Below are 15,807 nucleotides of genomic sequence, written 5' to 3'. Positions count from 1 at the left end.
CCGGCATCTCAGAAATACTTAAAACTTTAAGTGAAACACTCAGAAAAAGAACTAAATAAAAATGTAAAGTTGACACTATAAGTTTTAAGAACATACTATGTAGAAGTAAAGTCCAAATACAAATATAATATTTTGTTCCATTTGCAGAATATGAGCCAGACCACATTTCTTTTTTAAGAGTAGACAAGAATGTGATGCCGTGCGGATCGCGGATCAGTGAAGAATACTCTCCACAAACAGAAGGAATGTGTTACAGAATGTTTAGACTTAGACGTTGCAGATCTAAGGTCGTCGTAATCGTGGTAATGTTGTTCTTAACGTTCTTACGGGCCATAGCCAGATGATAGTAGTTCATGTACACAAGCAGGCTGTGAGTGCAATATTGACTTGGTTTGGGAGACAGAAGCACAGAGTACTATGAATTTCCATGAATTTATTATACATCAAACTAGATACCAAATTAATAAAAATAGTTTTGAATGTGAATGACTGCATAGCTTCATTTTCAGAGTTAAGGGCGAAACACTGATTTTATTGATTAAGTTTTCTTTGTCTTTCCCGTTATTTTGGAGTAGTAACACTGACCCATAATTAACGTGCCTTTATTGTCTTGTGTTGACATCTTGGAGATAAGGAAGAGGAAATATTAAATATATAAAGGTTTGTGGCATCTTTATAAAGAAACACTATATTAAGGTTGTGTTTTCTGTATAATGTACTTCGGTCAAGTGTTCGTATGAACTTGTTGCAGCACTGATTTCAAGGTCTTTGTTATTTTGATATGGAGCATTTGACAAAAATTTAAACTAATATAAGCCCGTTCGTGCTCTCAGAATTATATGTTAACTTTAAAAATTTATTACACTGAAGAATAAACCACGTGTACCATTTTTATATTTATTTCGTCATGCCTCGTCAGCAGAATGCTGGAACAAAATCATGATAAAAAATTAAAGAGGCTTAATAAATTCATTGACATTGTGGGCATAATTAAAATATATCGGAATGACGTAAATCGAAATAACATTCAGGAAGTAGATATGAGCGGATTAATTTAGGGGAATGCTTGTTACCATTCAGTTCAGAATCATTTGATTCTCGTCCCCTATTAAAGGACCCAATGATTGACGTATCGAAACTATAATTTTATCTGTTATCTTGTATGGTTGTGAAGCTTGGCCATTGACCCTAAGGGAACAGCATAGATTAAGGCTTTTTAAAAGCATATGGTTGAGAATATTTTGGATCCATGAGAGGTGAAGTATGAAAGAATGATGCCTAGACCAGCCTTTGCACTGCGACGATCAGTGATCTGTTATGCATTCCCCTCTGTTTCAACCATTCAGCACCTGGCTTCATAAAGTTGTTGCCCAGGCAATGAAATCTTAAATAAGCTGTAGCCTTAGTCACACAGAATGTGTGTGTCTATGAGAGCAGAAGTAACAGAAGGGTGCAGAAAGTGCCATAATGGGAAACTTAATCATTTCTTATCCTTACAGAATATTATTAAGATGACAAGTTAAGGGCATTTAGTATGCATGGAAATAGTCTGAAATGCATATAGATTGCGTAGGTATATGTAGAGGCCATCAGCACAACAATGGATTATAAAGTGATATTATACTGTTTAACATTTGAGTTGTTTTATTTTCATCCCACTACATATTTTGATCTACAAAGAACATCATCAGGTGGTTTTTATGGATATATGTCATTACTGAATTATCAGAATGGATCTGTTTCTTATATATGTCAAAAATATTCTGATCTGAATTTTAATTTTAAGTTTTTTCTATGCTGTATGGCTCAAATAATGTGTGTTATAAGTAAAATGTGTTAAAATATAGCAGTTAAGTACATTTGGATAAAAATAGAAGTACATTTTTTTATTTAATTTTAATGTTTTTGGAAAGGGGGGCTTTACTAGTGTCTGAATGGTATTAAAGAGTTTATGCAACATGGGTTGGTGCACAGTGAATGTGAAAATTTTAGCTCCAAATTAAAATTTCAAATATCTTCAAAATGGCTCCCATGCTTTTGATTAAATTCAACTGATTTATGGGAACCATCTCAATGAATGAAACTGCAGAGGCGTTATCTTCAGAATAATAATGGTACATCCTCTAGTGGCCCAAAGTGTGAAATGTCAGTTTACTCAAAAATGACTTGACTCATTTTAAATAAATTTTTGTCATCTGTACAAGTAGTGGCTTTGCTCTGCCAAATATATATATGAGGAATATATGAGATGCTTTTCATTGCTTCTCTTTGCCTGCTTTCCTTATTTTGAAATAAGAAGTTCTGGGAAGAACTAATTGCCTTCTTTCCTAGGATAGGACATGGACACCTCCAACATTTCTGTATTACCATGGGAATGTCATTACAAGGTTGGTACCTAGCAATAATAGGGGGATACACAGACAGACCCACAGACACGTGTGTCGAACAGTTTTTTTTTTGTGTGTGTGTATCCTCTAATCACAGTAACATTTTTACCTAGCCATGGTAGCCAGGGATACACTTTACTGAGCCATTGCCTAGCAATGGTGGAAGGATACACATGCATACAGACTGAGGGAGGAATTTGTGAAGTAGGTCATTGAGATGGGCTCAGGTGCCATGACATACATACTAAGTTTCATAAAGATTGGTTCAGGCAGTCATAGGTTAGAGGGGGAGTGTATTTACAGCAGCATGGGCATCACACTTTTAGGAGAATAGGCTGATAAAAATAACAGTAAGCTTATGTTATCACTGTGCTGCCTATGTTTCCCCCCTATCAACTTTTGAATGGTTGAACCAGTCTTTATGAAACTTGGTATTGTATATCATTGTACCTGAGCCCATCTCAATGGCAGATTGTATAAAGCCCTCCATCAGTCTCTGTGTCTATTCTCCAGTTGTTGCTAGGCAGTGGCTTGGTAAAGACATTACTGCAGTAATGAGGAATTGTTGGATGCTTCGTTTTCTATGTGGTCCATATCATATAAATCATATCTAAGGAAAGTAAGTGGTTAGTTCTTCCCAGAACTTCTTGTTTAATGTCATACCATTGCATGTGTATTATGACATGAAAACCAGGAGAAACTGTCGGTTGCTAGTTTAGGGCACAGTAAAGACACGATGATGCAGTTATACAGGATCCGTAGGTATGCAGTGGCCTGTAAACAGAACGTGTCCTTAGCAGTGGTTACAGAAACAACAGTAGAGGAACCATTTGAAATGCTGCAGCCAGTAATGACATGAGCAGAACAGGACATTGTTCAGGTCCATTACCAGGCAACAGCTAGTGAAGACATAGAAGATATAGCATGTGCTGTAGTGAGAAGCAGAGTGTGTGAATTAGTGAGAGCATTATAATTACTTGTGGTTAATGATTTATAAGTGTTCACTGAATCCAAACCTCATGTCTAGTCACTATATTGTGGCAGTATTTTGACTCATTCAGCCCCCATGAATGCATATTCAAGTTTGTCCTAATACTCATTTGCCTGCGCTTTTGTCAGTTGTATACTATTGCTAAGCTACCTGACCCTGTAACAGGCCATGGAGGCCCATGGGGTTGTGAGATGTCAAGGCTTCCACATTTTCTAGACATTTGGCTCACAGATGGTGATGAGGTTGTCAGCCTTACGCACCAACCACCCTTAACCCCCCAGGAGGATCCCTGGTACTTATTTCTGTTAGAGGCCTATTCGACCCCAGGGCCCTAGTGCTGCTGGAAGGATCAGGTCAATTGAAAAATCAAATGACCTCATCAGAAATTGAACCCATGACCTTCCAGTCTGTGGCATAGTGCCTCAGCCAACTGTGCTGCTGTGTTCCTCCTTTACACTATTACTACTCTAATAAAATATGTTGAAATTTCAGTGGAAATTTGCTAAAAATGCACTTCATAAAATATACATAAACACTCTCAGTATGCAGTATATGTTGCTGCTATCTAAAGGAAACTGTGTAATACCCAGTCAAATCTACCTTCTTGTGTTCTCATCTTTTGCTCCCATCCTTAAGCAATTGTTAAGAGAATTAGAGACCATTATTTTGGCAAGCAATTATCTTAGTTTTATCATGTATTTACTTACTTTTTCTTACATAGACACTGATAAGAGTGTTTTTTTAAACTTCTTGCAGATTTATTGCATTGTCGGTGTCACGTGGTCTAATTCCTGACGATGACATCGGCATCCGCAGAAGTAAAACTGAAAAGGTTCCTCCATTATGGGCGTGAGACAGCTTTGTATGAACCAGGTGATCGTTACACAAACAACTACTTTTTACTGGATAATGTGACTTCCATAGAGGCAATGATTGCTGATGGGAAAGAGACGGATCCAGTAGCCCACATTGTGAAGGTGCATTGTTATGCTGTTCATATACGTATATAGCTTATGCTTATTTTACCTTAGTTTTAATGCCCATAAGACCTGTGCAGATGGTAGCCGAGCTTACTTTCATGCACAGAAGTTGGAACAAAGCACTGACCTTCAGTTAGCAGAAGGCAAGGCAGTGATAAAGTTCCACCTGCCTTTCCATGTAAGATGTAAATGTTGGCATGGGTTTGGATGACTCTTGCTTTGCCATTGGTGTTTTGAAGCTCAATTTGACACGAAATAACAGTGGATGGATCAGCATCTAGCAGTTCTGTTGCACCAGTTGTCTTGCCTTCTGTTAGAGGATAGTAGAACTAATATTCTGCAGATAGTATCACTCAGTTTTTCATCTCTGTCATTAATGCAACTTAAAACTGTTCACAGTCTCTCTTTAATTTAAAATAACGTTAAAAATCACATCAGTTGCTACATGTTTTGGCCTTACTTGGCCATCTTCAGGCAGTTATTCACTTTTCAAAACTGTTGGACTGCACTAGAGCGTAAGTCAATATATTTCCATGCTCTTGCATTCTAAAATGTGTCTGTTTGAGAATGAAAATGTCTCTCGCCGGCTAGTGAGAATATACATATGAAGGGGGCACCAACATGGATGCCAAAGAAAGAAAATAACAAGGAACGGAGAGAGAGAGTTTCATTCTCATACAAACGCATTTTAGTGTGAACAACGATATGCAGTAGCATGGAAATATATTGACGTAGCATCTAATGCAGTGCAGCAATTTTCAAACAGCAGACAACTCCCTGAAGATGGCCAGGTAAAGCCGAAAGCAGTTGAGATGATTTTAATGTTATTTTAAGTTAAAGAGATATTATGAACAGTTTTAAGTTGCATTAAAAATGGAGGTGAATGAGTGAGTGGTACATCAATGCAACAGGATGCTCAAATATAATGTTCTCCAGATAGAATTACTTTGCTAACATCCATTTACCTTTGAACAAGATAGGGCTGGGGACAGGATATTTAAATTTCTATGTGTGATCTTTTGTGCTATATCATCATATAACTTGTGGATGGATACCAATGTTTCAGAGGAGCATTCCACATCCATCATGAGCCTGAGAACTGAGGTTAGCACCCTCCTCCAAAACATTGGTGTCCTCCTACAAGACCGATGTTGTCACAGCCCAGGAGATGATGGTCTGAATAGTCACTGTCATGAAAGCCTGAAAAATTATATAAATACTACTGTATAAAACCCACACAATCACTCATTGAAGAGACAACACCATTTGCAAGAAGTTTTGCTACAGGAGAAAGCAAATGCAAAAATAACGCGCAGTACCAGAACCAGCATACAATTAATTTTTCAGACCACACAAATGAAGATCATATTCTGCTGTGATTCAACAGCAATAGGTAGTGCCAAAAATTTTAATTACAAATAAATACAGTAATATACAAAATTATACTTTGATATGAAACAGATCACTTATACATGACCAAATAAACCAACAACGTTCTAAAAACTAATTAATTATTAATAATAATATATTGTGACATATTTGCGCTATGCAGGACACCCCCCTCCCTTGCAATTGCTGCTGCTACGGTAACAGGCCAGTGTGTGTGAGATCAGGAGTGACACAGTGTGGATTGTGAAGTTGTGGTTCTTATCAGTCATTTAATATTCTCAAACAGTGTTCACTGCTCCCTATATAGGCTCGGCATGGACCACCCACAGAAAACACATTGCAGATCAGCAACGGATATCACGTATTGTCAGGCGTGTCCACCCATGTGTTGCCTAGCCACAGACGTCCTATATTGTTCAATGCTCATTGGTTGGAATATGTTTATGTATTCATTTCCTAGAAGCAGCCCAATCTGGAGAGGTAGTAATGGTGAAAAGAAGTTGCTGCAAGAAAGAAAAAAAAAAAGAGCCACGCGAAGGATGGCGAGGCCAAATGCAGACATTGCAAATACAGCCCTTGAAAGAAGAAAAAGGTGATACACTGTTAGGCTGTGCAGGATGAACAACCTTAAGGAGGGAGCAATGTGACAGATTGAGCCGTTTGTAGGAGACGATTATGTAAACATGTTCCAACCAACGAGCATCCAACAATATAGGGCGTCCATTGCTAGGCAATGCATGGATGGTGTGTGCTGAGCCTATATAGGGAGCAGTGAACACTGTCCAAGAAGATTCAACAGGAAGATGTCAGTATGTGAGAAGACCAGGGCGGAGATCAGATCAGTGATCAGCAAAAGAAGAACCGACAGCAGCCTTCATGTGGTGTAGTTACAAGGAACATTAGAGTGTGTTCTCAGTTACAAAGTGTTATAATTATCGTGTGTGATAATTTTCTGTAGTTCCACCTGGCGTACTTCTCAAATAAAACAGCTTTGTCAGATCTGTAATCTGTTAATTGTTTGTTATGGACACCCAGACTCGTGACAGTATTTTAAGTTTGCACATCAACTGTAACTGGCTGTAACACTGTAAATAACACATATGACCTACCCCCAGTGGGGGGCTGTCAGGAAACATAGAATGTGAATAAAAATGATTTACCTGATGTACAGGAATTGGTTTCATGGAGCCTATAATGATAAATAGTTCTCACACACAATATGACATAAATACAATGTTAATATAAGATATCTGTTCATGTTTGGTCATCTGCACAATAGTACCTAAAACAGTCTCCATTAACCTTTTGCATTGTGTTGTTGAATTGTACTTTGAGTTGTTATCCCTAAGTGGGTATGAACACTGAACTGCAAAAAGGTGTAACTCTGAAACAAATACCAGACCAAAGAAATGGTGAAACTTAAATTTTCTCTGTTCTGTAGGCATTCAGTGATGGTTATTCTGCTCATCCGCAGTCATTGGTGTATGCTTTAGCACTGTGTACCCGTCAACAGACAAGTGAAAATCTGCGGGTAGCAGCTTACAATGCCGTCAAGACAGTATGCAAAGCCCCAAAGGATTTTCTCCTGTTCATCAAATTTGCTTATGATCTGGCTCATGAGAGCTCAGGTAAGTTAGATTTAACCTTTTGCTGCTGAGTAACTAGTGATGAGCAATATCCCCTGTACTGACTAATTTTTGCTGTTTTCTTAAATATGTAAATGAAAACAGATCATATAGAAATTGATTTAATATCTGTAGTAGTGTGTAGAGCCATTGCTATGCAAGACCATGAGATGTGGGCAGCTATACCAGGGCTGTTTCTGGGCAGTGGCTTGATAAACATGTTCCTGCAGCAACATGAACACAACAGTAGAAAAGCTGTGTTTTCTATGTGGTCTGTGCTGAAATGTTATAAGCAATGGACAAGGTTAGAGAATGCAGTTTTCTACTGGAGTCTGTGAAGAGAGGACTTGAGCACATGAAGCTGGAGAATCTCTGCTGTTAGAAGCCATTACCAGGAGACATCTAGTGAAGACACTGCATGCTAAAGAAGACTTAGTGTGTAGTGATTTGTGAAGTGTGGAAATCAGCAATAGTGTTATAGTTATTTATAATTACGACCTGTAAGCAATCAGTAAATCCAATCTGAACGCCCGTTAAGAGTCACTCTAACATGTGACAGTATTAAACTCTTGCCTAATGTTATGAAGATGGTTTGGGAACACATGTGTATTCCATTTTTACTCTCTGTGAGATGTAGGGTATCCCCACAGATAGATACAGCAGTTTCTAAACTCTCCTATAGATGACATTGATAGGAAGCAGACCGAGATGGTTTGAAGTTTATCATTTTCCTTATGTGGGGATTGGACTTGTGAGTTAATTGACACCAACTTATGTACATTACATATTCTCTTCAGGATCAGCCTTAATCATGATATGATATTTTATTAAACATTCAGTCAGTCTCATTATTTCTTGTGTTGAAATTCCTCGTTATAGTTAACATAAGGTAGCATGTAGACCCGTTGCTAGGGCAGCAGATTCTTAATAAATAGGGTTATGCAACTCATTGTTGGGTGACATGAACACATTCCCACAGAAATGGTTAGCATACGAGAAGTTACTTGGAAGACAGTTGGGGCAACCAAGTCAGTTCTGTATGGGAATCTGTGAGGAAGAAAAGGCAGTTGGAAGGGAGCCGTCATTCAGAGAGGACTTGAGCCTGGAAGCTGAAGAATATCCACTGATAGAAGCCATCACCAGGGAACAGCTGATGAAGACACAGCAGGCTGGGAAAAACTTAGCGGGTGCTGTGGTGATTTGTGAATTGTGGAGATTAGTGATGGTGCTGTAATTGCTTGTACTCATGAGTTTTGTGTGTAAGTGGTCAGTAAATCCAGTATCCAGTCCAAAACCCCATTTATGGTCACGCAAATGCTATGTGACAATACTGAAACCAGCATCCACATGTGATATTGGGGTGACAGATAAGGAGAAGGTTCCACCATACATTGTTTCTTTTGGGGTTTCAGTTTTTGCTTTATTTCTGAAAAGGAACTACAGGCTATGAATTTGAACATTGGAATAACCAGGAATGCACGTATAACTGCATGGAGCACTTTCAGCATCTGCTGTGATTTGGTGGTCTGTGGCCTTGTCGATTGTGCTGAGGGTCCCAAATGCACTCATCAAAGTTCTCAGAAAGATCATGTGTCCCTCCCACTGGGGTTGGTGGAATGACTTGAAGCATGTTGTCAGGTAGTGTCTCCACAGATAAAAACAGATAGCCAGTGAGTTTTAATGCATTCATTCAGAAAATTGGTTTGTGATATGCATGTTTCTAAATGCCACACTTGTAATGCTGAAGATGCAGCATGGATACAGTGTTGAATGTGCATGTAATGTCATGTCCTCTACACCATAAGCATTAATGAAATGCTGGTCTTTGTGATCTGGCTGCATCTATGTATAAAACCTGTTTCACAGTACAGTTTTTAACACTTCTTATTTATCACACATTGCAGGTTGGGGTCGTGGCTGGCGACGTGTTGTAACTGATTGGTACCTGAGGAAAGAGCCAATGGAACTGAGTGAATGTGTAACAAAATTCCGTGGTCAATATGGTTGGACACATCGGGATGTTATTAAGCTGTCACATCCAAAGTCATCAGATGTTGGTAATGATGGCTCATGTCACGAAATTGGTGTTTCATATTCCTTGCAGTCATTAATTTTATAATGAATCTGTTCATAAGATTTAAAAGTTTGTGACGATGGTATATTAATACAATTATTCTGTTTCTAGACATTATCCATCATCCTGTTTTTATTTAAAGCACACAGCCTTTCAGGGACTGGATTCTGTTTTAAGGTGGAACCCACTCAGTTTGGGCCCAGCTAATAGAGTTAATCCTTATCTGTGCACACCAGCACCAACACAAGACAGGACATATAAACCATTCACAGCATAAACTATCTGCCAGAGTTAAGAGAAACATTGAAAACATTAAAAAGGCTCCACACATGTGAGGCCTAGCACCTATGCCAGTGCCCTAGTTCACAGCTGTTCTTAAAATCAGAGTACTATCAGAATAAAAAAGAATCATGAAATAGTTCATGGACATAAGTGCTAGGCCTCATATGTGTGGAATTTTTTTAACGATTTTAATGTTTGTCTTAACTCTCACAGATGGTTTATTCTTCTCTTGGTTTATATATCCTATCTTATGCTGGTGCTGGTGTCCAGAGATAGGGATTAGCTCTGTCGATGGGACCAAACTGAGTAGGTTCCACCTGAAACTGGAGACAGAATTCAGCCTCCGAAACGTGGTGTGCTTTAAATAAAAACAGGATGATAGATAAGGTCCTGTAACACAATAAATGTATTAATCTGTTTGTTTATTTAACCCTCTCTATTATACAGATGTGCATGTACATTACTTGACAGGCACCTGCATCCTTTGATACTTTGTATTCAAAAATAGACAAAAAGATACAGCACAGAAACAGCTCAGTACTTAGGTCCACATGACTAAAGAGATTACATTTTGTCCATGGTTTATGCTGACCGTCTTACAGTGTATAGACTTTTTCACCTTATTCTTCACTTCCACACTACATGTTTCAGCACTAATGTGCCATCTTCAGATGTCTTTATGCACGTTAAACTATTGTACTGCATGCCATAATGTCTTCATTCTGAAGTGACTAAAATCTGTATTCGTCATGTAGGACGATGAATTCTAAATAATAAAACTTTTCAGGATTCTTCCTACGTTGCACTCAAACACGCAAATTACACCAATCCTCTTTTATGTGAGCATTCTTCCTACATATATTTGTGTATCGTGTTCTGTGTTGTGTTTTGCTCCTGTTACTGCATGTGTTGTACTGCTGGATCCAGATGAATCAGTGTAGCAGGACGCTAAAATATAACATTGAGATTACATTTCTCGGAAATGTGTCAGAATGTAAAATAAAAGTTCAAGTTACGATTACAGTAATTAGATATTAAACTTACTCAATATATGTAATAAAATTAGGAATAGTAGAAGGAATTTGACAAGGCATGTGTAAAGAATGGAATTTTATCAGATATACAGACAAATAATGAATTAACTACCTACAAGGGGAGAATTGTTTGATGCCTAAACTGTGGCAGAGAAGTCAGCCTGTTCAGTAGAACAGTACAGACCTTCTGATTATATTTTGTAAAGAGTACAAGTTATGAAGCTCCTCATTATGCAGTTTTCTCCAACCTCCTGTCACTTCATCTCTCTTCAGTCCAAATATTCTCAGCACCCTGTTCTCAAAAGCATTATTAAATAAGTCATAAAAAAGACACTTCTTTTGGTCTCATAACCAAGTACATTTTTCATTTTTCAATATCACATCAAAATTTGGACCTGCTTTCCATTTTATAAGTTTGAAAACTGGAAGTGTGTGAGAAGTTAGGGAAGTCATTATGAAAGTCTTTGCAACCTCTGAAGTCTGAACTCTTTGGATTCTGAAGTAAAGTACATTGTCTTATGTGACCTGTGGTTTCAGCAATAGCTGCAGTGTTGAGGTATGTTGTCCATGGCCTGAAAGAAGCAAAGAAGGATTTTGGGGATAAACCGGAGGCACAGCAAGTGATGTCCTATCTGCAGACAATTGAGGATTTTAAGCATTGCGATGATGAACACCATGCTGCAAGACTCATAGAGATGCACTCCCTTCTGCTTGAGCACGTCCCTGGCCACTTCCTCAAATCAAAGGAGGTACAGGAAGTTTGGAACACATGGCTGCTTACACAGCATTTGGGTCCAAGAAATTATATTTATTTATTATTTTTTTCATTTCATGCATCCTGTTGTGTTATTACTTGTGTATACAATTCTTTATTGGAGTCCGTCATAACACAACCACATAATGGTCAAGGTCAACGTTATCTTATCTATATGTTCCGGCTTTTAAAGCCATCATCAGGCAAAACACATGATTACTATATTCACACACTATTGAACTGCAATTTCGTTGTGACAGTAAAGCTGGATACTTGACAGCTGTTACATTATAAAATACAAGATATAAAAATACAATGAATTATAAAATTATTATAAAATGAAAGTTATGGAATAAAAGATTGTTAAAAACTCTTCATGTGATATTGCGTATCATCAAGTCAGTTGTTGCAATTTGGTTATATTCCAGTGGACATACAGCAGTATATTCAAGACTTGTATACATATAGTAAACTGCGTGGAGGCCCGGTATAGATGTAGTGTAGTTTTGACATTAATTGTTTGGCCAGTTCCTCATTTTACAGTGTATTTTGTCTGTTTTGTAGGGAATACAGATTGCTCTTTCTAATAGAAACAAGAGTCGTTGCCTTTCCACCTTTTCACCTGAAGATGGAAACAGATGCGCATTCTAAATTGCCATGTTCTTTAGACTAGCAGCTGTCGGACGAGGTCCAAAAACTCAGTAATACTACGAGTGTGTGTTACACGCCATCATCAGAATCAACTTCAGCTGCATTTATTTTATTTCCTTTTATCATCAGGTGTGGACTGCACTTATACCACACCTTCCTCTGGGAGTGCTACTGCAGAACCTCAGGAGACTTGGACGGCTGTGGCTTCTCAAGGGAAATCGACCCATTGTGGCCAAAGTATTGGATGCTCTGAATAACCAGTCTGCTATTGCTGAATCGAACTTACATCCAGCTCTTGTGTTTGTGACACTCCGCAATTATGAGTGTCTGGGAAAGTATGTCTCATATATTTATTGTATTAATGCATTCACTGCCAAAAGAAAAAATTTATGTGTATGGATACTGGTTCCTCCATCAGGTTTTGAACATAACAGACATTCGTCATGCTCTGAACACTGCAGCTGGTGAAGGTTATTGTTTTCTTGGATATGATGCTGTGCTGTTTGGTAGATGGGTTTGCAATGTACTGTACCATCATATCCCAGAACACTGTGTAACCTTTATGCTGATGTGAGAACCTTGTATATCAGCACAGCGTATTGTTAGAGTAGGTAAAAGATAAAGTTGTCCCTGTTTTTAATTATTTAAGCACTATACCATGAAGATATAAGAGCCAGGATAGCAAAGTTGGTATGGTGACTGGCTATGAGCTGGATGGCCAAGGTGAAGGTGTTTGAGACCTTGAGAATACTTTCCTCTCCATGTTGCCCAGACCAGCTCTGGGGTCCACACAACTCTCTATCCAGTGGGTACCGGGGATTCATTTCCTGGGTGTAAAGCAGCCTGGATATGAAGCTGACCACTCTCCTCCAGCTAGTGTTGAGGTCAAGAAGGTGTGGATATATATATGTCCACTCCCCCATGCGCCTTCATTGCATAGTGCTTAATTAATTAAGCACAGGGACAGCTTGTCTTTTTTACCTTAACTGGATTTAAAAGACTAATAACTGCATGGAGATGAGCCCCTTTTTGGGAAGCTAATCATCTACTCAAGAAATTCACAGCATCCTATGGAACGTGGAGATTCGTTACCACGTTTGCAAGACCCAGCCACTGGTCCCTGTTCTGAGCCAGATGAACCCAGTGCACACCCTTTCGTCCTGTTTCTTTAAAATGTATTCTAATGTTAATCTCTCATTTTGCATATGTCTTCAAACTTATCTATTTTCAATATTTCCTATCAGAGCTTCATATACAGCTCTCTTCTCTCCATTATGACGTCATTCCCTGCTTGTCTTGTTTGCTTTGATTTGTAGGCACGTGTGAAAACAACTTTCTTTTTTCAGTTCAAGACAAGGTCAAGATGAGAATTTGAACAGATTTTGAGAATTGAGTATTACAATTATTCCTAGTAGGCCTGCCTTTGTGTGTGGGGGTTATATGTCAGTTAATTATCTTGCTTCAGTTTCTGTAATGCTTTGAAATATGTTGACAGGTCACCAGCATATGGACCACGATCGCCTCGGCCAGATGCTAAAACAAAGTCACCACCACCACAACCACATCCAAAAGTTGTAGAGGTGTTGAATCAACTGTTGATGACTACTTTCACGGTAGGCCCATGGACCAGTTGATTGATTTCCACAAAACCTGAAAAAAGTAAAGCTATCCCTATACCAGGTCGTGAAGGCCCATAGGGTTGTCAGACATTGAGGCTCCCACATTATCTAGATAATTGGCTCAAAGATGGCAGTAAGGTTGTCAGCCCTGCGCACCAGCTGTGCTTTACTCCCCAGGAAAATTATTTAATTAATTCCTGGTACTCATTTCTGTTAGAGGCTGAGTCAACCCCAGGGCCATAGTGCAGCTAGAAGGATTAGGTCAACTGAAGAAAATCCAATGACCTCATCGGGAGTTGAACCTGCGACCTTCCAAAATGTCTTCTCACAAAGTTATGACCAAGAAAGAAAGCAGAGATGTCACATTGTGACATTACACTGTCCCACCTCCCATTTAGTCCCAAAAAACATGCACAACCAAGGGCCCATGCAGTTTTGCATCACTTTGTACCTTACAGGTCCTGCCCCGCTTTGTTTGTTCATGCTTCTGATTTCTGCAAATTAAATCATGTTAACTATGTTCCCCTCACAATGTTGGAGAGAAAATTTACTGAACGCTGTTCAGGACTATTGAAAACAGTAGAGGCGATCATGCTGCAGATATCTGATAGGTTGCACAGGATAGTTCAGAATGAAATGAACACTTTCAAGAAGCTTTAGAAATAAAATTTATGGTACAGTATTTACATAACACATAAGATTGATGCAAATTTTCTCCAAAATTCTTGCAAACTTTATGGACACCCAGTGTGATCCCAATGAGGCACACAGCAGACGTCAGTCTCATACTCCATTTCTTCTCACAGTTTTATCAGCGTGTTACTGGTAACGGTGGATGACCAGAACTCTGTCCCTTGCAGTGTACCCTTTGGTATCAGACTTATACCATGTATAGAATGACTTTTGTTCCAGTGGGTCCTACTTGTATGCTTCGTGGTACTCCCACACATGTAGCAGAATTCATCTTTACATACCAATGGACATATATTGTTTTATCTATGGAGTTGTCATTTTCCTAACATGCACCTGAAGTGGATGGAAAGAGAACCACATTTTTGCCTGGTATTAGAAAAAACTTGGGGGCACACAGTAGCATAGTTGGTTGAGGCGCTATGCTACAAGCCAGAGGGTCACAGGATCGAATCCAAATGAGGGGGATTTTTTCAGTTTACCTAATCCTTCCAGGCACACTGTGGCCCTGTGGTCGACTCAGCCTCTAACAGAAATGAGTACTAGGAATATTCTTGGAATATTCTTGGGGGTAAAGGGCGGCCAGCGCGTAATGCTGACAGCCTTACCGCCATCTATGAGCTGATTGTCTAGAAAATGTGGGAAGCTCAACATCTCACAACCCTGTGGGCCTCCACAGCCTGTTAGTGATACTTTTACTTTGTTATTAAAAAAACCTTGGTCAAATTAACTACCCATGAGTATGTAGGTATTACCCGGAAATGAATATTGTATTGTGGCGTGGATGGCGTAGTGGGAGGTGGGGGTCGCGTGAACTTTGTGATCTCGCGAGTGACGTCACATACCCCCACTCTGTCGATCAGTGTGCAACGCTCGGTAGACACCCCTTTCCCCGCGGTGACATGACACGGGACGCCGCAGTTGCTACGTAGCCGTAAACGACTCCCGGCCGCGCTGCCCAGCAACACCTTTGTAAACAAAGCGGGGAGTCCGTGCAACGACTGTTCCTAGGCAGTCAGTAAACACAACGTTACGCAACAGTGGTGCCTATTACATAACTGTTTTCTGTGTTATCCATAACGGGGTTAAGTAAGGAGCAGCAAACACTATTCAACAGTTAGTTATGAGTTAGCCAGTTTGTGAGTAGCAGTTACTAGTAAGTGAGTTACTAGAGAAAGAGTAACCAGTCAGTAGCTGTCTGCCTTTCGTCGGAGTATTTGTGATACTGCCGATGGCAGTAATTGTGAGATTGTAAATTGTGTGATTGTAAGAGCGAATGTGCAATAAATTCGCTATATCCAATACGGTGTGAAGTTACTTGTCGCGTTATA

At 39.2% G+C, this 15,807-nt stretch overlaps 1 protein-coding gene across 1 annotated transcript in view; it reads left to right on the top strand.

Annotated features, from left to right (window-relative positions):
* The first annotated feature begins 278 nt into the window (after positions 1 to 278).
* Positions 279 to 15,807, top strand: part of LOC111870750 (60 kDa SS-A/Ro ribonucleoprotein) — a 31,410-nt gene continuing 15,881 nt past the window's right edge. Inside the window, exons 1-7 of the mRNA XM_023863269.2 lie at positions 279 to 660; positions 4,135 to 4,355; positions 7,189 to 7,375; positions 9,277 to 9,429; positions 11,300 to 11,511; positions 12,297 to 12,502; positions 13,663 to 13,780. Coding sequence (XP_023719037.1) covers positions 4,176 to 4,355; positions 7,189 to 7,375; positions 9,277 to 9,429; positions 11,300 to 11,511; positions 12,297 to 12,502; positions 13,663 to 13,780 — 1,056 coding nt within the window. The 5' untranslated portion in view covers positions 279 to 660; positions 4,135 to 4,175. The remainder of the gene's footprint in view (positions 661 to 4,134; positions 4,356 to 7,188; positions 7,376 to 9,276; positions 9,430 to 11,299; positions 11,512 to 12,296; positions 12,503 to 13,662; positions 13,781 to 15,807) is intronic.

This window comes from Cryptotermes secundus, unplaced genomic scaffold, assembly GCF_002891405.2.
Source record: "Cryptotermes secundus unplaced genomic scaffold, Csec_1.0 scaffold204, whole genome shotgun sequence".
NCBI lineage: Eukaryota > Metazoa > Arthropoda > Insecta > Blattodea > Kalotermitidae > Cryptotermes > Cryptotermes secundus.
The sequence above is the reverse complement of the archived record's forward strand: the minus strand, read 5'-3'. Positions and strand labels throughout refer to the sequence as shown.